The 23053-nt window shown below is 35.2% G+C and overlaps 1 protein-coding gene across 1 annotated transcript in view; it reads right to left on the bottom strand.

Annotated features, from left to right (window-relative positions):
- Positions 1-11114: 11114 nt before the first annotated feature.
- LOC149534537 (uncharacterized) overlaps positions 11115-23053 on the bottom strand; it is a 101419-nt gene continuing 89480 nt past the window's right edge. The window contains exons 8-11 of the mRNA XM_089803008.1: positions 12144-12297; positions 11960-12023; positions 11651-11734; positions 11115-11572 (exon numbers count right to left, since the gene is read on the bottom strand). Coding sequence (XP_089659134.1) covers positions 11496-11572; positions 11651-11734; positions 11960-12023; positions 12144-12297 — 379 coding nt within the window. The 3' untranslated portion in view covers positions 11115-11495. The remainder of the gene's footprint in view (positions 11573-11650; positions 11735-11959; positions 12024-12143; positions 12298-23053) is intronic.

The following is a 23053-nucleotide window of genomic DNA, read 5'->3' as shown; positions in this document are numbered from 1 at the left end:
TATATCGATTAAGTATCATGTTTTGAGAGGAAAAGTTGTAGAGAAAGAAACCATATTAGAGTATGTGAATATGAAAGAGCATATTATAAATATTTTTATGAAGCCTTTTACTAATGATTCATTTGATTATTTGTAAGGTATTCTTGGGGTTATGCCCCTGCCTACTTCTAAATAGATGATGCAGAGAGTGTGTCAATCCAATGGTACATAGCACTATTATTTATCTAGATTGAATGCTTATGCTTTTTGTATAGGGGAGTATATGTGGCTGAGTAGAGTCACCAATGACTCTTGGTAGGTAATATAAAATAGACTTTGGACACTTGAGCTAGTTGAATACTTTGAGAAGTTGATTGACATAATGGTGCCTTTGTCATTGATGTCAATGGGGGAGAGATTGCATGAAAAACATCTCCTATGAATGAGGGAGAGTGTGTGTTGAGGGAGAGATATACTAAAGAAAGATGATCACATTTAAGTATATCAATGGGGGAGAAGTGTGAACAATTTATACCATCCATGTAAGAATGAGAAAGCATAGGTGGGGAGTTGTTCTTATGAGTTTCAGATTTGATTGATGAAGAGGATTTGAAAATATGAGAGCAACAGCAACATCAGAGTTGGATTTGGTACTCTTGGAACTTAGATGTTTTTTCATCTATGTTCCCATTAATGCCAAAGGGGGACATTGTTAGCATGAATGTTGATGATATTCCTTTGGGGGTAATATCATAAGCATTGGAAAGACTATTAGCATGATTGACATGTTGTATTCATGATTGTGTCTATCATTGATGTCAACATAGTACTATTTCTATAAAGATTGGTAGAGTAGTAAGCAAAGAACAAGGTTGTACGAAATGTGTATTGATGATAAAGTCGAGAAGTTGAGGATATGATCTACATTGTGTCCTAATGATGTGGACAAGGACACATTCAGAGATTTTTCAAGACATGCAAGAGTTATTCAAGAATTACAGAGGACATTGTGCAAACACAGTGTATGAGAAGTGGTTTCTGATGTTTGGATTGTATCTCTTAACAAGGATAGAATCATTATTAGTGAAGTTAAATAGTGATAGTAGACATTATGATGATGATTTTAGCAGGTGCACAAGGTTAGAGGTCACACGTGTGACAATATGTATTTACAATGAGCCGATAGTGTTTTGTATTTGTGAAAAAGATGTAATGAATCGTAATATGTTAATGAGGTCTTATTATGATTAATATGAAAAGGCTCAAGGCCAACTCAATGAATTATTTTAGGACATGATATAAAGGAAAGGTATTTTCCTTGTGATGAAAAATGTAAGATACATAAGAGATGTGGATTTTTGAATTGTGCAAGTGATATGCAAAGTTGGTAAATGTGTGTAAGCAATTAAAGGGATTAGTGTGATGCGAGTTTGAAGATCTTGTATTGAGATATGAAGCGGTTTGGTTTGATCAAGAGGATAGAGGAGTTCAATTTATTTACATTCTATTATTTTGCAATGAATAATACAGAAACTAGTTTGATAGCAAGTTTGGTGCTCTTTCCCCTAAAGTTGTTTGGATAGTGAATACATTTGCCTTCTATAACTCCCAACAAGGTTGGCACAACTTCTAATAGGGTTGGAATCTCCTATCAGGGATTCAAAGTCTCTTAATAGGGATTAATATGTACTAAATATATTTTATTGGCTTCTAATAGAGTCCATCCTCTTATAACAAGGAACTTTTATATTAGTACATCATTTTGTGGATACCATCCCCCACAAGGGTTTTCCCTATGATCAAGGGTTTCCCTAGTTAACATATCTGGTGTTATTTTATATGTGTATTTTCTTATGGTTGTTGATTATATTGTTCTCATGCTTAAGGTTTAATAAGGTTGATCAAAATTGTATTGATCTGATAATTGATTCAACCCCCCCCCCCCCCCTCCCCCACCACTCTCTCAGTTATCTTGGTGGACTTTACTTTCTAATAGGAATATTCCTAGGATAGTCTACTAGGAGAAAAGTATATAGGTGTTTGAATAAAGATACTGACACTGTGGTGGAAAGTGAAAATGTGAGAATCGATGAGTTTGCAGATGAAAATGATAAGGTAAGCAAGAAAGAACCTGAAGAGTATTGAAGATTTGTTTATGTACAGGAAGGAGCACCTAACACTCTACTCAAGCAATCAACTGAGTCATAAGCAAAGATTCCTAATCAACAATAGAGAGCCATTGAGAAACAACGTGCAGTACGTAAGCCATAGCAAGAGAACATTGAGAAAACTATTGAGCCACCACCAAATGTTGAAATGATGGAGAACCTAAAACTAATTCTATATTAGCAAAGTATGTCAAAAGGTGTTATTCAAAAAATTAGATAATTAGAGATAAGAATGATGGAATCATTATAAGTAAATTAACACATGCTTGATTTATGAGGTTGAGCTTAGAACAGTTAAAGATGCACTTTAAAATAAAGGATAGATCAAATTAAGAAGAATAACACATGGACATCCGTATGGGACAAATGGATTTTGAGGAACACGTTGAATGAAAAGAGAGAAGTTGTAGGGAACAAAGCAAGGCTGGTATGTAAAGGATATGCTCAGGAAGAAGGAATTAACTAAGTTGAAACCTTCTCCCCTATTGCAAGATTGGAAGGAGTGAGAATACTACTTGCTTACACATCATACAAAAGGTTCAAGGTCTATCAAATAGGTTTCAAGTCTGAATTTTATAATGAAATTCTAGAGGAAGTAGTCTATATTGAACAACTTCAAGGATTTGTGGAAAAAATAAGAGGAATGTGGTATGTAAACTACACAAAGTTCTGTATGGATTGAAGCAGGCACCCTGAGCATGGTATAATAGATTACATTCTTATTTGATTAGAATTGGTTTTATTAGAACTAGTGACAATAGTAATGTATACTTGAAGAGAGAAACAAAAGATAAGGTATTTATAGTGGAGATGTTTGTTAATGACATTATATTTGGAGGAAATGAATTGGTATCATTGCTATCACAAATAATAATGAAGTTGTGTTGTCTGCATCTCAAATAACTCAACAATTATTGTGCCCACGTTACCTTTTTTGCTTCTCCTCCAAGGTGGAAAGAGCTACTAGGGGTAAAACCCAATTAATTGTTGCCCCGTCAAATGTGAAAAATTAGCCTGTAGTGGATTTTTGCTTGTCTAAATGTTTAGCTAGATGAGAATCAACAAATTCTTGTAGTTGTGCATAAATCCCTTTAAAATACAAAGCATAATCTAAATTACTTTTCAAATTTGTTAATATTCATTTAACCACATTACAAAGAGATTTATCTAGATCACTTATAAATCTAGTCATTTCCCCCACTACAAAAGAAATATCTCGATGGGTACAAATCGTGACATAAATGAGATTGTCAATTGTTGATGAATATAGGATATCTTTCATAAAGTCTTGATCTTCTTGTGTCTCGGGACATATTTCAAAAGATAAACGAAAATGACTAGCAATTGGAGTGCTTGCAATCTTAGCACCTATCTTTCCAATACTACCCAAAACTTTGTCAATGTATGTCTTTTGTGACAATTATATTTTCTTCTTCCATCTACCCCAAATAATGGTCATCCCAAGTATGCTCTTTGCTACTCCTAATTCCTCTAATGCAAATTTTGTAGCTAATTGTTTCTTTAACTAGAAAACAACCCTTATGCTAGTAGCAGTTGCCAACATGTCATCAACACAAAGAAAATGAACAAACTCATCATTAGGAAGCTTCTTGTAATAAACACATGAATCTTATTCATGATGTATGAATTGATGCTCAGTGATGAAGTAATCAAACTTAAGGTACTACTACCCCCAAGCTTAAGCTTGTATAAACTTTACTCCAACCTACAATATAGATGTCCACGCCCCTATTTTTTTAAACCTTCAAACTACTCCATATAAACCTTCTCCTCAATGTCACAATAGAGAAATGCAATCTTCACATCAAGCTGTTCAAGCTTTGGATCCCATACAACTACAAATCCCAAGTCAACTTGAATTATGACCATCTTCATGCTTGGTGAAATGATTTCATAAAAATCTATCCCTTTCTATTGGTCAAGCCCATTCACAACTAGTCTAGCCTGTTTAAAGATTTGTTCCCTTCCTCTTCCAATTTTTATATTCATTAATTCTTACAAGCTTTGCAATTAGACGAAAGCTTCACTAGATCCCAAGTACTATTTGTCATTGAGTCAATTTTCGTTTGCATTGTTTTCACCCATTTGTCACAATCATCGGCACTATATGTTTGTTTCAAAATAACAAGCACTATTTGATCAATAAATAACGACTTTGGGAGATCATTAATTAACAACTCATAATTTGTAAATTTTGTCAAAGGTTCTCTCTACCTACTAGGCCTTAACTAAGAACATGGCTTAGATTATTATGTTTGTTTTGACTTTGAATCTAGGACCCCAATAGTACCAATAGAATTAGGGGCATTATGAGTTTTACTTGGCATGTCATTGTCAGTATGAACAACATTGATATTGTTTTTTTTTAAGAAACCAACCAAACAAGGGGTTTGATCCTTTACAAAAGAAAGGCCTAACAACATATTGTCAGACCATCAATAGCACAAGTTGGCACAACAAGTGATGACAAAAAGCCAAAAAGCCACCACCCCAAACCACAAAGGCTAGAGCCCCACCAGAAGGGTCAAACTCACACTGCAAGAGGAGAGGAGAAAGTTATTTCTACATTGTCAGACAACTATCTAGACAATACCATCCTTAGGCTCCCCAACAAAGGAGACTCTATTAGGGAAACTCTCAACACAATAGCTAGAGTGTTAAAGAAGTTAAGCAGTGCCAATAGAGTCCTAGTGCGAAGTAACAACAGAATTAAAGAAAGTAGAAATGCCCTCCTGGCCAAAGGGAAAATCACCAATAGAAATGGAGGCAACAATAATTGTTGCGGTAGGAGCATAACATTGAATAGTACTAGAGGCTTGACCACAATCTACATCAGCAGTAGTAGGCATTGAATTCTTAGATGACTCAGAAAGAGAATCATCAGTGGACTAGTCAAATGAGTATTACTTGTAGGCTTCAACCAAGATGTGATACCTTTATGGTGCAAGAAAACATAGTCAAAAGCCATGTGAACAATAAAGAAGCAACAATGACAACAAAAAGGAATGCCCTCATAATCCAATGCTTGATACCATGACCTTTCCCCAACTAGGAGCACCACATCTCCAGAAGTATATGAGACACATCCAAATCCACCAAAATACAGGCAAAGGTAGAATCGAACAAAGTCAATGTTACATCATTGATATTGGTTTCCTCTATACCCTATGCCCTTATTTCACCAATGAAAGAATGTATGTTGATTAGTACCTGTTACAATTTAATTCCTAGAAATTAATACCATCAAAATTGATACTTTTTGCTTGCAAATTACTCCTTGTACATTGCCTCAACATCCCTTGCATCTAAGATAGTGAAGTCAATTGTAGGGGATAAACTCATCACATAGCACTTTCAAAAAACATGGCACATTCCTCCTTGTGCAAATGATTTTTGATTTCCTCCAAGTTGTGATGCCTCTAACATTATTATTTATAACATCTCATGGTGGCACATTCTTTTACTTCTATTTTTTGTATCTACAACTCAACAAATGGCTTTTCATTGAATACCACATCTCGACTTTGAATTATCCTTTTATCAAATGGACCCCACAATCTAAACCCATATTGTCTTCATCATACCCAATGAAGATGCAATGTCTTGATATGGCATCCAATTTCACTCACTTTTCCTTCATCATACTCAATTAAGATGCAATGTCTTGATATGACATCCAATTTCACTCACTTTTCCTTAAGGACATAATTGAATGCTTCACAACCAAATATGTGTAGGTGATTGTAGGAAATCTCCCTATACAACCACCTCTCTTCAAGAATATCAAAATTCAAGCGAGATGACATTCCACCTAATAAATTAAATGTTGTATAACAAGCCTCTGTCATAATTTATTTGTCTAAACTTCCATTAGATATCATACATCAAACTTGCTCTAAAATTATTTGATTCAACCTCTCAGTTGCACCACTTTCTTGAGGAATGAAAGAAATTGTTTAAAATTTATGAATATCTTTATCTACAAAAAAACTATCAAATTTTGAAGAAAAAATTTCTACCACTATTAGCTTTAAACATTTTAATCTGTGCCCAATCTAATTCTCAACAATGGCTTTGAAAATTATGAATTTGACAAATATCTCAAATTTCTATTTATCAGATAAATCCATACTTTCTTAGTACAATCATCAAGAAATGTAACAAAGTAGTGTGTCCCTCCAATAGAGATTGTGTACATACATTTGAAGACATCCAAGATAAGATAAGATAAATTTATTAATGTCCAACAAGAGACCAACGAGGGTCTAAGGGACTGGAAACAGTACAAAGGGCAAATGCCAACAGGGGGAGCACCAAACGATGTCCACAAAAAGAGTACAAGCTCCAAAGGTGTTGTCTTCTTGTCACAACTATTCTTCAATAAGTTGATCCACTTCCATCTTCCATGTAGGCATCCACAAAACTCCAAAACAACAAATCCCAAAACCTAGTAGTTAATCCCTTGTGAGCATAACTTCACAAGTCCTATTTGGCTCAATGTTCGAGCATTGTATGCCAAAGCTCCATCCCACTATCCACAACTACAATCGTTGCCCTTCTCTAGTACATATAGACAAACTAATTTGTTTATATTTGTAACTACCAAGGCTCCCTTGGTCACCTTCAAAGCATCGAAGGAGAATACATTGTTGCAACCTTGAACTTTAAGTTGCCTTGCACATATCAAATTTCTTTCTACTTTGGGAGCATGTCTAACATGTTTTAACACCCATTTGTGTATATTCTTCAATTACAACATTACATCACCTTGCCACTTACCTCACATGCTTTTTATTATCTTCCAAGATACACCATTCCAAATTGACCTTTATAGTAGTTTGCAAAGCCTCCCAATGTAGAGTAGCATGTAAAGAGGAACCAAGATCGAACACCCATGAATCGCATGAAGATAGAATTGAAACACATTCACCTTTGTCATATTGTGTATTGCCTTTGCTATCTATCACATTTTTGTGTAGCTTTTTGCAAGACAAGCAATTCCTTTTAGTGTGACCCACTTTGTCATAGAACCAACAATTGTTGTTTTTGGTTCTTGACTTCAATCTTGCAGATGTGGACCTCCTCCCATTATTAGTTTTGCCTCCATAATAAGGTCTTCACCTATTGATGATTGTCAAGGCATCTTCAAATGAGGGTTCTTGATCTTTTCTCCAAATGTCTTTGCTAAGAAGTGTACTTGCAACGTCATCAAATTTTAATTTTCTCTTTAAAGTCACTAATGTGTTGACTATCATCACCACTTTCCCACTACTCAATAAAACATAATAACACAATAGTTTTATTTTTATCATCCAAATTGATACCCAATGAAATCAATAGGCTAACTAAAGCATTAAATTTATTCAAGTGATTTGATACAATCCCACCTTTTTTTTATCACATAAGCTCTTCATGATGAAAACATTATTTGTAGTTGAAGCCATCACATACATATCAAAAACTCTATCCCACAGTTCCTTTGATGTCTTCTAAGCTAAGACATTTAAGACAATAATGTTGGAAAATGAAAGAAAAACTTTGGCCCTTACTCTATTGTCTACTTTCTCTCAATCTTCATCCATCGTTGAATTTGTTTTTTCTTGCTTTCCCTTTTCATGTGAGTCAAAAATCCTACATTCTAGCCTGCAATTTTTATTTTTTTTACATTTATTTGCTTCCTTTGTTATTTTAAAAACTCTTCATTGATTACCAACAACAGCTTCACTACCGAGCTCTAATAGCAATTGTAAATAATATAGAGTGAATAAAGAAATGTATGGATCAAGAAATAATAAGTGTTACCTGGGGATATGTCCTAGGTATTTTTTCAGTTGTTCCTATCGTGAAAGCTTCTCAAGCCTTTCTTTCTTTTCTATTTCTCTCAACTTCATCCATCATTGAATTTGATTTTTTTGGTTTCACTTTTCATGTGAGTGAAAATTTCTACATTTTGCCCTACAATTTTTTTCTTATTTTCCATTTATTTACTTCCTTTGTTATTTTGGAAAGTCTTCATTGATTACCAACCACAACTTCACTACCAAGCTCTAATACCAATTGTAAATAATAAAGTGTGAATAAAGAAATGTATAGATTAAGAAATAATAAGTGTTACCTAGGGATGTGTCCTAGGTATTTTCCGGTTGTCCCTGTCGCAAAAACATTGTCATGCCCCATTTCCAATAATAATAAAATATTACAACATTATTAAATAAGAGTAAAGCTAAATTAAATTAAATGGAATTCAAGCCATGTTAATAATATAAAACTAGCTATTTTATTAATATAATAATATAGTACTTATAATTAAATAAGTAAACGAATAAATCAATAGATTAACTAAATAAATAATAATAAATATTAAAATAGAAATAAATCTATTATGAAATTAACATAGTTGATAATTAGAAGATAATTTTAAAAAATATTTAAAAGAGCAATAACGAAGTGAAAGGTGTATTTTAAATAACAAATGATTTAAACAATTATAAATACCATATCACTTCTATCGATCATTCAAGGCTACACATTCTTAATATTGGCCAAAAGCATTAAATACAAAATCATGTGATTAAAGGATACAAGTGACGGGACTATTGCAATGCATCTCAATGTTTCAAATGAAGAAGACGTACTAAAAAGGGGCATCGAATAAGGATTTGGGATATAAAGAGGAAGAAGCATTCTTCTATCGAGGGACGCACATCAACATTGGACACCAAACTCTGTGCGGGAGTCAACAAACGCAGCTGCATAATACTCGGACAGAACCAATGTGAGGGCAGATAATCATCAAACACATCCACGCATAAGCACTCGGAGCTCTGTATCTGCAAGGTAGTGAACACCCAAACATTTCATCGTTCCAAGGATAAAGAAGGATTTCGCGTGAATAAATAAGGTGTCCACGATACTTGCCCTGTTGTTGACTATAACGACAAGACCTATTTCTCTAACAAGATATGCAATATCATACTTGACCCACAAGAAGGTAAGACGTAAATCATCATACTGGTAATAGGGGAAGACACCGGCAACTTTTATCTAATCTGTGACACCCGAACAGTGAAAGCAAATAGCTCCTAAGAAAATAACTATTGACGTTATCAGTAGCTGTGTATAGTGCAAATAAGAGACTTCTATGTGTAACATAGACAACGGATTATAAGTCGGATACAACGTTCACTCTTGAGGGAAAACATTTTTTTAAAGTACATATTGTTTCTAAACAATACTATCCAAGTTACATATAACTTGTTATATTAATAACCTCAGCCCTTGTTGGAAACATTTTTATCTAAAACATATATTTAGAGCCATAGTTCAAAGAAATATACTTTTTACATAAGATTGTCAACCATAACTAATATATCTTCACATTCTTATCAACCAATTCATAAGCATGTAATGCCTGTACACTAGATAATGCCCGACATCATATTCTGTAATATCTAGAAATCAACTTCTAATTAAAAAAAATTTATTACAATTGATTGGCACCATATAAAGTGAAGTGGAGATAACCACCTAGAATACTTTATTGTCTCAAGAGGGGACATTACAAACATCCCTATCACAAAAACGTCTTGGGCCTTAGGCACGCTGAGGGGAATTTGACTTCAACTTCTAGAACAAATTTGTTTGACACTCAAAGAAACACAAATTTGGCATATGAATTCTACTAATTCTTATATTTTAAGGTCTTTTATGTATAAGTGCATGTGCTGTCCATATTTTAATATATATATTTATAATTTCTCTATATATTTCAATTTTCCCTGTTGTTATATAGTCGTCTCCTAGCCATCCCCAAAATTGGCAAAAACAAAGTGTCTTGAACACCTGTCCCCTATTGTACTTCCCCTAAAAATTTGATGTGGCACTACATATAATAGAAGACAAACAATCACAGATAAACAACACAATTTATAGTGGTTCACCATAAAGCTTAGTTATTGATTTTGGATGCTGATAAGAGAACCTAGCACAAGGATGTGTGAAAAAACATATAGAGGCCTGGAAGTGTTTGGGTACCCCCTCCCGCACCACCCAAACACAGACAAACGATGTAAAAAAATATTTAAAAAATTGTAACATATAGATTTGTGAAACTAAATCAATTGATAGTATGATACTTCATCATTAATCAATGTCAAATAGACAAAAAAAATAAGAAATATATAATCCATGATGTGCATCCTGGATGCATACACACAGATCCAGACAACGTTTCCAAACTGGTACACATCCAGCCTGGATGCGCAGGGGTGGGGCACACTCCTGTAACTAGGCCATAAAGGTAACATCCATTTTGAAGCACGAAAAGCTCTCTTATTAATCTCTGTTTTTTACAACTACATTTCTAGCTGCAGTTTACAGTGTACACCAAATAAATAAACATATTGAGTTGTCCAAAATGTGAAAGGCCAAGACACAATTAGAGGGAAGACAAAATAACCATAGGACTTCAAATATCCGACAGAAGGTTCCTAATAAATCAATAGCTGTCCAAAATAGAGGAATAGACTAAAGATTCATACCATTACATTATTACAACTGCTGATACCCAACAGAATCTACCAGCTAGCCCGAATCCATTTACTGTCTATATCCCACAGATATTCATCATCCTCACGTTGTTCTACAATTTTAGCAAAATATAAAAAGAATTTTCCTTTGCAAATATTAAATGCTCTTCAATAAATGGCAGTTAAATGCCTTGTATGTGGTGCATATTAGCTCTTGGCTCACAAAAGAAATAGGATGAGTAAAATTTCAACAATAACCAGCCACACTCTTAGTGAGACTTGCAAATTTCAATCGAATACATCAATTCCTCAGGATGGATGTGAAGAGTTCTAAGAGCGTAACTAGCCTACAGATCAATTTAAGATCTCCTTGTAGGAAGATTCTAACAACGTAAGAACTTAGCCAAACGACGCAAAAGGTCAAAGTTAATAACTGTTATTAATGCACTCAATGTTTTATCTTATGGATCCAAACTCATTGTGACAAGATATTAAATTTCCCCTAATTTTTAACTTCATGCTTTTCTTGCCAAAGGCCTCCCACATGGGCATGAATTTGAACCAACAGTCTTTACTTGCACATTTAGAACAAGTTGGTAAATGTATTGAGGTAACTTTCTAACTTGCAACAAATCAAGTGACATGCTTGTTTATGGGAACAAGAAATGAATGATTGAATAACGGATTAATAGCATTTACTGGTAATTTATTCTTTTTATCCCATCCTAATATTTGCAAGATGCACATTCACGCCAGCAAGATGTGCTCAACAACTACCTATTCAGCCCCTAGAAAGTGATTAGAATGAAATATCCTCTGGCAGATCTGGAAACCTCCCAGACATGAAATTTGTGTACTTTGCCTTCAAATCATCAACTGCCCAACAATGCCATTGTATAAGAAGTTGAAGTATATAATAATCTTCATTATTAAACATCATAACATACTCTATACCTGCCGTATTAGATGGCTTCTTCGCTTTACTTGAAGGCAACTTATCTGAAAGAGTTGCTTCCACCAATTTCAAGATATCCTCTCCTGTTGGACCATGACAAAGCTACCAAAATTTAGCAAACAAACTTAAATGGTATTGCATAAATCTTAATGACACATTGTGTGTACAAGACTAAAAAAGAACATTTGGTTTCCACTATATCAATAAAAGTTAACATCCTTCACAACCAATCACTGACAATGGGCAACCATTCACATGCCTAGAAAATACTCAAATGTTCTGCAATAAAACTCATGGTGGGGACATACCTGACAGAGTCTTCTCCTTCTCGTTAACATTAACAAGAAATGAGGGAATTTTGTTGTTTGTTAGCTGAGAGGTACCAACCAATTTGTAAGGTTATACATACATCAAAAATTCATATATTGTCCCAGTAATAGATAATTGAAACATTTTCCTCAAAAAAGATTTGCAAAAATCAGAGAGTATAACCTGTGAAGAAAACTCCTTGGCAACTGCCACAGGATCAAGAGACATAGGACCTGATTCATATGCAGGCATGAAGTTTCCATTTTGGTAGCCAGCCAAAAAGTGATAGGCAGCTTGCCCAGGTGTAAGCTTGGATATAGATGGAATAACACCTGAGCTGCACTCTCAATAAAGAGAATCTAAAATTAGAGAGCCACACACTATAGTCTAGTTGGAAAGTTGAAATTAGAAGCCAAAAAACCATTATGTATTCTCCCGTACAAAAAATGCATATCAAATCACATATAAAGGCCTTGAGAACTGGAGCATAAAAATAATGCAAAAAAGGCATGGACAAATTTAGCAGGAAAAATTTTGTAAACATCTGTAATAACGGCATTGCCAACAGAGGCCTAGCCTAAAATATTCTAAACAAGCTTTACATATTCAAAAAAGAAAACAAATAAGCAACTTCCAAGATCACCACCAAAATGGCAGAAAGAAAACAAATAAGTAAGCTCAAAGATTGCCACCAAAATGGCAGAGTTCGTAGACAACCGGATGTCAACATATTTTTAATTGGCTTTAGAACCTCTCAAAGTTCCCCAACTGTTGTGGCGATCAAATCTTAGTATTGTTGATGGAAACTCAAAAGAAGTTCAGAGGAAGTTGGACAGGGAGTTTAGGCCTCTAGGTGGCACAAAATGCAAAAGACTCAGTAATTGTCTGGCACTTCAAGAAAATCTCTGCAGTAAACTCAATTCACCATAAACGTGTATGGATGAATCTAATTGTAAAATTAACAATGGCCAATAGATACACTTCTAAAAATCTCTAAATATTTCGCTGTTATGTCAGCCAAATCAACAAGAAAACTAGTCTGCAACAATAATTTTTGTCATCTATTGCCCTTTCGAATAATGTGGAGTCTTAGTATTAAACTAAGTTACCGATGCATTTGGTCTGGAGGGGGGTGCGGATGCTGATGCGATCTGGTGTGCAGATGCGGGAGGATGCATGGGGAGTGCTGTCAGGAAGCACTATCTTCTCTTGCGGATGAACGCGGGGTGCTTGGGAGAGCATCTGGGTGCATTCCGTGAGCATCCGGATGTTTTCAGCAGCCAGTCACTTAAGTGACTTAATAAAACATGTGCTTTATATATTTTTTTATTGTTTATTTTCTCTTATTTGCCTCACAACCCTAAAACGGCCCTAAAAGAGGCCATCATTGGCCATTTTTCCCATTTTGTTTGCAGCTAGGCTCTCTTCTCATTTGGTCTCTATTGTGCCATTCTAAAAGCAAGGTCATTAGTTTTGAAGAGGATCATTCGTAGGGTGTCTATTGAGCTTCCACAAAGGACGATTAAGCATCTAAGGTAAGCATTCAATCCATTTCATGAGCTCTTATAGTGATTTTTTTAAGATCTTCAAGAATTTTTCAAGTTTTAGAAGAATTTTTTCAAGATTTTTCTATTTTCTTTTTTTAAAGAAATGAAGGAATAAGCCTAGCCATCTTTTTTGAGTATTTTTGTATTGAATATTTGCACTTGTATGTTTCATGTTCATAGTTTTTTTAAGCATTTCTAAGTTAATTTTTTCTATTTTCTTATTAGATTCATAGTTTCTATTGTGCAAGAATGGCCACTATTGATAGTCAAAGTTCAGCAGCAAGGCAAGAACAAAGTGATAACTTCAATATTGATGTTGCATCTCCATTATGGAGACACACCACATGATCATCACAAGTTTCCGGAGACTATCCCCACAGAATGTGAAGCCTTGTGCAAAGAGGTGGAGGATATCATTCATCATCGTTGGGAGAGGATGACTACGCCATTGCACCTTTTTGCATATGCCTTATTTCCAAAGTACTATAGCCAGAAAATACTTGCTATGCTGGGTAGAATTGCACCATATGTGGATGAAGAAGTTGCTACTGGGTGCTATACTGCATTTGCAAGACTCTTCCCAGATGATGAAATGCACCAAAAGGTGAGGCAAGAATTTGACTTATTTGCTTCAGGATCAAAACTTCCTCCATATGCAATAAAGGACCAAAATGACATGGGAGCTATCACATGGTGGTACATGTATGGTCAATCATTCATGCATCTACAACCTCTTGCAATCAAGATCCTCTCACAAGTTTCCATTTATTTACTTATTTAGCAATTGTATTCTACACTTTAGTGTTTAACATTCTCTAATTTGCTTTTCATTTGTATGTTTAATTTTAAATTTTTATGAAGACTATTCAAGTTGCAAGTTCTTCTACTGTTGAATGGAATTAGAGTACATACTACTATATCCATTCAGTGAAATGCAACCGGTTGGGCTCAAAGAAAACCGAGGACTTGGTTTATATACATACCAACTTGTGTCTTTTGTCACATAAGGAGGATGGATACAAGGAAGGGTCAACCAAACTTTGGGATGTAGCCCCTGAATCTGCAAACTTGGATGCAACACTTCAAGATCTTACTATGATGACAGATGATCATGTTGATAACATCATAGCACATGCATCTTGCACAATTGGAACCATGCATGGTACAAATGATCTTGCAAGTATTGCGACAGGAGGAGACGATGAGAATTTGGATTTTTTTGAGAATCCTCATGATTCTGAATGACTAAATGTAATTTTTGAATCTTGAGCCTTGACTCTTGATTGATCAACATTGATCCAAGAACTATGTTTTGATTTTGTAATTCGAGTTGCATTGGAATCTTGAACTCAAGTAATTTACTAAGTAGACATTACTGTTATTTCAATTTGATTATGATAATGATTCAATGAATGGTTTATTTATGTATATTTCTTGTATTTCTTTGCATACATAAATTATAGTTGACAACTTTACAAATATATGTATTAATATTTTATTTTTTAAATATAGTTTTATGTATGGACGGACAAATGCATCCAAAATCCCAAAAATAAAAAATATGTGCATCCACGCATCACCAGAACCAAAATCGGTAACTTGGGTATTAAAAAAGTTCCATATGTGCTGATTGTCGTGAACTTGAATAAGGTTGAATCAGAAAAGTAAAGATCTTTGGTGAATTTAGGTGATCTTGAATCCCTAAGTTACCATGGTTCGTCCCTGCACCCCCCGGACCAGCAAAAGTTCGAACTAGTTCGAAGTTCAGGTCCAGTTTGATGTCTAGTCCGAGCAAGGTGCAAAAATTTCCCTGCTAGTTCGAACCAAGTTTGAACCTAGGTGGACCACTGCGTTAAGTGTCAAACCAAGTTTGAACCACATTCGAACCAAGTCATTTATGGGCCCCATGGATGGCAATTAAGTGTTTTGTTTGCAAAATTTAATGAGTTTTTGGTGTCTACGACCCTCAAAGGTTGTTATGAAATGTTTTTGGTGGCCTCTCATTGTCATTTTTTGTTTCCAAACAGCTTATTTCGTCTTAAGAAACAGCATATAGGTGGCTGAGCAAGAGTTTGATTGTACGAGGAGTTCAAAGATTGATTTGTGGGTGTTATCAAGTGTTTGTGCCTCATTCCTACACATTTGCAAGCTTACAATGGCTGGAAAAGGTAAGTTCTTGTTCCATTTGCTTTTATTTTTGTTCTAGTTTTTTTATTTTTCCATTTCTCTTTCATTCTTCATAAGTTCTTTCCATTTTTTTCTCAATTTTTCATTTTCTTGCATATAAATTATAAAATGAACATGTATCTAGTTTATTGCCATAGGAAAACGAACCCCAATGGCATCTACCTCTTCATCAATTGGCAATACCGAACAAAGAATAGAACCCCGCTCTAATTCTCTTATATGGAAGTATGTAGATATTATAAAACCCCTTCCAAGAGGTCGTGCTTCTATTGGAGATTTCGGAATTGTGTAGAAAGAAATAGTTCTCATTATCATGCAATAGGTCATTTGTGTGGATACACTAGACGAGCAGTCAAGAAATGCCTTGGCAAAGAAGGTGCCCCTATACCAAATGAAACCGTGTTAAAATATATTGAAGGGCATGAGGCAACTAAAGAGAGCAAACATAGGACAACCGAACTCAGTAGCAATAAAAGTAAGAAAAGAGCAAAGGGAATGCAACCCCACCTCCCCCCTAGATGTCATGGTACAAGACCGCCCCTTTTTTGGTATTGCAGCGGACAGTGAGACTGAATCTATACCCCTCACACACAAAAGAAAGGGACCACTAGAAACTACTTTACAAAATAAGAGTGAAGAAGTTGCTGACATTAAGGTGGGAAGATGCCTCTATACAAATAGGTTGTCCTTTAACGTTGTTTGCTCTCCACTTTGGAAGGACACGTTGAGGGCTGCCAATGAAGCTCCGAGAGGGTATTGCGGCCACGGGTTGAGAAAGTACGTACCACCTTGTTGGATCAAGAGGTCCAGCTGATTGAAGATCAATTGAAGCCCGTAAAGGACTCATGGGTTAAAACAAGGGTGACAATTGTTTCAGATGGGTGGAAGGATTCTAGGAACCGTCACTTGATCAATGTCCTTGTGATGTCCCCTAAAGGAGCAATGAATTCTGAAAGCAATGGATTGTGAGGGCCAAGTAAAAGATGGGCCATTTATTGCTAACGTCCTAATTGAGGCCATTGAACAAGGGGGTGCTAGAGACGTTGTTCAAGTCATAACAGACAACGCAAAGAATTGCAGAGCTGCTGGTTTGTTGGTTGAAGAGCAATATCAGCATATCTTTTGGATACCTTGTGTGGTCCATTCGTGTGAGGCTCAACCATCTGCATCACCCCCTCCCTCATTATTTTTCTAACCTATGGTGTCATAAATTTTGAAAAGAGATTGAGTCTTTCCTCAAACAGTGTAGTTATCCTGTGTCGTGGGCTTCAACTCCTCCACAAGAGTTAATAACTGGTTATGATTTGCAGGCTGTCGTTTCTCCACACATAGATGTTGATGTCCAAAATGTGTAAACCAAACTCAAAGAAAGCAATTTAGAAGCCATAATACCCAAAGGATTAATGACCATATATCAAAACCATTCAAAAATGAATTGTGATTTGATAAAAAAAACCAGTACCGTAAGGATTGAGTTGGCAGCAAGAGGGTGTTCACAGCTATCCAGCATAAAAGTTCAAGAAAGAATATTCAGATGGCCGTGATTTCTTTATTAGCAATGGATTATTTCTTTCTTCTTTATAGGAACCAATTGCTAAATGGCATTGTGAAAATATGATATGCCTGAAGTTCAAACAAGATGCACAGAATATTAGCTTCGGCCAAAACATTAGAATTTGATTATGTTCCATGGAATTTCCACGATAGAGGGCAAAAAATATGGGTGTATGTTTTGGAGATGGCAGTGGCGTGAGGCAGCTTTTTGGGAATTGTGGCCAATTGCATTTTAAATTTTGGAAAATAGTAAATTTTAAAAATAACAAAATTCAAAATATAGGAAATTATAATTTATCACAACATTTATAAACAATCATAACATTGAACTAACGGGAGGAGGATCTTTATAACAATTCACACTTTCAAATTCAATTTAAAATGTACTACTACTAGCAGAACCACTCGTTGACATATGAGATAACACAATAAGCTGCAGCAGAAAAAATTTACATTATTGAAAAGCTAAAGAATCAAGTTTATATGATCCCAGTAATACTAACCAAAACAAAGTACACTCTTTTCTCAGTGCAAGCTGACAATGACAAGGACCAAGTGGTTGGTTTACCTGAACAAATTTACCAAAAGTTCTGGAATATATTGGCAATAGGTTACTAGGGTGGTTGAAAGATCCACTGTCAAGCAAGAAATCACAAATGGTATGTCATCAAGCAACAAGTCTCAAAGACTAAACTTTTACTCATTCCATTCTTGTCCAAATTAATATGCATCTGAAAAGCCTGAGTGATATAAGCATGTTTCATTACCCATTTGTTATACAATATCATAACTAAAATGATTGTTCATAGATTGCAGCCTATCCTTCCTAATATCCTTGATGTCCGATAAGATTTACGTTTTCTTACTGTCTTTTACAAATTTTCCTTCTTTAGAAAATGTGGGCAACAGCTGGCAGCTCACAGGACAGTCCAAGGGATGTTTCTTGTCCATCCTCACATACTGAAACACCTCAGGAACAAGGATACCAAGGAAAACCCCAGGGACATGCCCCCATGTAACCCTCAATATCATGAAAATCCTTTAGTTTGAAAAAAAAAACAGATGGTCAACAAATGAAACTGTTATCAATGCAAGGCAAGTAAGCCACTTTTTGCTTGATGGTTTACACTGCATTTGGTGCCCCCTAGCTATAGATGGGTTCCCCAAATTTAGAGTTGTGATCTTCACCAAATGGCACTTAATAGGCTCAAAGATATAATAAAAATGTTAATCCAAGTTGAATTTAAAACTATAAGAATAGTATGGTCCCAGATTATAGGGTGACACTTAACTATGAGCATCAAGGGATCATCAAAAGCATTAGTTAAAGTATATCATTTAAAATGCCTGTTACAAACCTTGATATGCTTTGAAGAAGGTGCTCATTCGAGAGTATATTTTTGTATGATAGTATCAAAGGGATGATTGCAATATGCAAAGGGAGTGAAGATATTTAATTTTTTAAACATAAAATTCATGCTCTGCATGTAGGATGCCAATGGGTGGTAAGATAAGAATAGTGCGATGTATAAAGGGTAATGACTTCTTTTGACACAAATATCACTAGAGTATGAACTTGAGTGAATGTGGTGAAGTTAGTTGAATATCTTTGTTTTAAAGCAGTAACATCTACATTTGTGATGCATTAAAATATGAAAAATAATTATAAATTAAAAGGAATCCTATGCCCATGGGGACTTCCAAATTCACATTTCTTTTACAATAAAACTAATAATACAGGTATGAGTTAACTGCGTGATATGTATTTGAATAAACAAGAGGACGATTTTGTGCATGCAGCTTCTGGATGTCATCTTCTTAAAGCTCAGTTCATTTGCATCACCCTCAATTGCACCAAGTTTCTAGGATGCAAGAGACAGGAAGCCATGTTTTTGGAACACTTTATTGGGAGGACTTTTTAGGGGATGGAAATAAAAGAAAATCGGGAAAATTTAAAAATATAAGAAATTTAAAATATTCATACAATACTGCATTCACCATTCATTATATAGACATATTATGAAACAATTGAGCTGAAATAAGAATTCAGCTATGCTTTTGTACACACTTGTAATCTTGTATACTCTATGCTTTTATATGAATCATTGTGTTATTGATATGCTTTTATATGAATCATTGTGTTATTGATAAAAATTTAGCTTCTATTAGCTGTGTAAAATATATACTGTGAACACAATTGATTAATATTTGTGAGTAATTGACAAATGGATAATGCATGGATCGATGCTTTGTTTGCTCATGTATGCTTAGTGTATTGTGTGTACAGTGTATTCCTTGTTTGATTTGTGTTTCCAAACAGGTGCCAAATATTGAGCAAAGAAGGGGAAGTCTCTGCTTTAGCTTGTATGCCAATGGTCAACTTAAAAAGGTGGTTTGGCCAAAGCTTATTTGATCTCTTAGTATATGCTTGCTATTTGAATCATTATGTTCCACACTCTCTTCCATCATGACATCGCTACATTAGAATCCTATAATATACTATCATGTAGCCCCAAATTCCATTACTCCTAGTTTCGTATTGCTAAGCATCCTCATGCAAGGTCAAGTATTATTTATGTTAGTAAGAGTTCCAACATGTGTAGTTTACGTTTGGAAAAAAGCACTCTAACAATGTTCTTACCTGTAGTGTCCTCCAGGGAGATAGGTGTCAGAATTTCTTGTTAGGATTATCATCAGTCGTGTACTTTATACACTCATTGTATTCAACCTCATCGTCCCTTGACAAGGAAACAGTTTCCTTGTGTTTTTCTTACTCTTGTCCTTGTGTAGCTGGCCATTAAATCTAAATCTATTATCATATCTTAAATAATTGAGAAAACTGCTTCAATGTAAGCTTAATTGTGTGTGAGATTAAGTGTATATATGTAAATTTACTTCTAATAATATGGAAGGCCTTTCAGTCAAACATTTGAATCTCCTTGGCCTCCGTGTATACTAGTTTGACCCATTCAATTTGTTACCAATCTTTTGCAATATTGATTGTCCATGGTGTCCAAAAAATTGTGCCCATATGTAGTCTCCACTATAGGTCTATCAGCCCGACAAGTTATAGCATTGTTGATTATGATTTAAACATCATCTTTAGGCCCCATCTCCTCAATTGACAATGAAACCTACATCTTTTACTTGCCCGTCACAATCAATTGCCCTAGAAATATCACCCCTATATAGGGAACACTGCATATTATTGATTAATGGTCTATTTTTGCAATTTTTCCATCCCTCAGAAATGGACAAGCTTGTTTTGGACCATGTAACCTTGACCACTCTCGATGATGTCTTCACTGAAGTTTTCTCCTTTGCCAACTTGAAAAAATGAAAGATTTACTCACCTTTGATGCCTAAATCTTTTGGTGTGCATCTTACTCCTTCATAGCCTTTACCTTCGGAAAAGCTAAAGCAAACTTCAAAACCAAACAATGGCAACTTGGAGGAAAAAACTATCAGAAAAAACTATCCTTGGTGTTCGTGTTTATAGAATGAGATGCAATGACCAAATAGATGAAAGTTAGGACAAAACAATGCATTGCTAGTTGTTATTATGGGTGCAAGTACAAGAACTAAGTATGTGGGTACAGATAATTTTTTTGCCCTTGGGTATGTGAGTTTGGGCATGTGTATATATATAATATTATTATATATACAAAAATTTAAAGATCACAAATTTGGAAAACTAAATACAATTCATAGTATGATACTTTGTCGATCAATGCCAAATGCCAAAATGGTAGTGATAAGTATTGATATGATATTTATCTTTATCTACTAGCATTTGATATTAAGAGTTTTAGAATGCTCAGGTATGTACTTGTGCATACCCAAACACCCACATATGTACTCAAGGCATAACTAAGCGTACCCATGAGTGAACCCATACCTAGTTGTACCCGATACAAGTGTGTGGTATCTTAAAGGCATACCTAGTAACACAGACACATTGAGGAGCATATTTTAATATTATTTATCTTCTGTTGAAAATGACTCTTCTAGGCAATTATGCCAACAAGAAGCCCCAAGTTCACCAGAGTACATCCCTAGTTCCTCCAAGCAATGATACACTAGGGCCAGACCCAAGCGCACACCCGACCTCTAAGAGTCATTTTCAATAACATAGGATAGGACTATAAGTCCCAATTAGACAAAATCCTGAAACATTACGAATGTATTAGACTTTTGACCCATTTATGTTGATTTGTTTCTAAACCAGTTACATTTTGGTGGAAACAAGCATGGAATGATTTAAAGGGTCGTGCCCCAAGACAAAATAGTTGTGTTAATATTGACTCAATTTCTGCAATATTTCATGTTGACTTCCTCCATACTCTTTGGACCAAAATTCGGGAGATGTGTGGAGATCTCGATGATCCTCCTTTCCCAATGATACTACTATTATCGATTGCTTTGTACCTTTGATTCTAAGAATCCACCGCAAATGTCAAACTGAATAGCCTGCAATTAGGAATATTTCAAAATCTTAAATGTCATGATGACAGAATTATCTTGATGTTGTTCATTTTCATCTTAAAAAGACTTGTATTGATTCCTTGACTTCATGACCCCTAATATAAATTCAAAGGCTTCAACTCCTTTATCTCTGAGTTGCCATTCTAAAGATTGAGAAGCCTTCACCTCCAACATTGCTAAATTTGACGATTCTTCATACTCAAGCATTCGATATAATTATATAAACACATTGTGGCATGAAAAGTGCAGTCACATGACATGAGATAAGATTCCAACATCTCCTAACTAAAAATTCAGATTGTGTCAGTGAGGGCTTCTAGTCATTCAATGCAGCAGGATAATTGTTTTCTAAATAAAGTTCACTAGGATGAGTAACTGACAGATCTTTCCCATTTGTATGTTAAATTCTATCTTGCAGATCTGGAGGGCACCATTGAGGACTTTATTTTCCTCTTTAATGACAGTTCCATTTAGCAGTTGTCTCATCATCTTGGCTCCTGCTCTATAACAGTTTCCACAATGTTTTTACATCATCATATTCGATTGGGCCTGGAACTCCTGATGGATTATGATACCCTTCAGCACCGACATGGCAACAGAATGAGCAACCCCCAAAGATCTATATCTTGTGCTTCTCTAGTTTTATGGGGGCGCATCCCCACCTGAAAATATCTCATTTCTGGGGATGGGATTCCTTGAGCTTGGAGATGTTGGAGATGCATCCCAACACTTCCAACAGCAACAGCAAAGGGAAAACACACTTGAGGCAACCTGTACAAGCAAGAAATGTCTCTGGTTTACCCCTCCTATTGATGATGGTTAGGAAACACCTTAAAATCCCTGAAATTACAAGATTTTTGATAAACACTTAAATTCACTTCTGAAACAATATACTGACAAAAAAAGGTAATTTGCAGTGCTACAGTCCCCTTTATCTCCTATAGTGCATAGTTCCTCCATCTGTAAACCCATCTGTATCTCCCCCATCTCCTTGTTCTGAAACTTCACAAAACATAGATAATATAAGAGTGTCTCTCAGTATACCTGTTTACAAACTATATTCCTCAAATTCAGTGTCAACCACCCATAGAAATGAGCATTCTGACAAAAGTAGAATATTGAAAAAATCACCATAACCAGTTTCACCGGAGTACATCCCTAGTTCCCCCAGGTTCACAAGAGTACACTTACAAACTACACACAACAAAGTCAGTGTAAACCACCCACAGAAATAAGCATTATGACAAAAGTACAATATTGAAAAAAATCACCATAACAAAAACAATATTCTTAAGTTTCCTAGCATATTCATAGCATATG

This window comes from Cupressus sempervirens, chromosome 10, assembly GCF_028749045.1.
Source record: "Cupressus sempervirens isolate cs-2001-9-10 chromosome 10, ASM2874904v1, whole genome shotgun sequence".
Taxonomy (NCBI): domain Eukaryota; kingdom Viridiplantae; phylum Streptophyta; class Pinopsida; order Cupressales; family Cupressaceae; genus Cupressus; species Cupressus sempervirens.
Note: the sequence above shows the minus strand (reverse complement) of the source record. Positions and strands in the feature narration are given on the sequence as shown.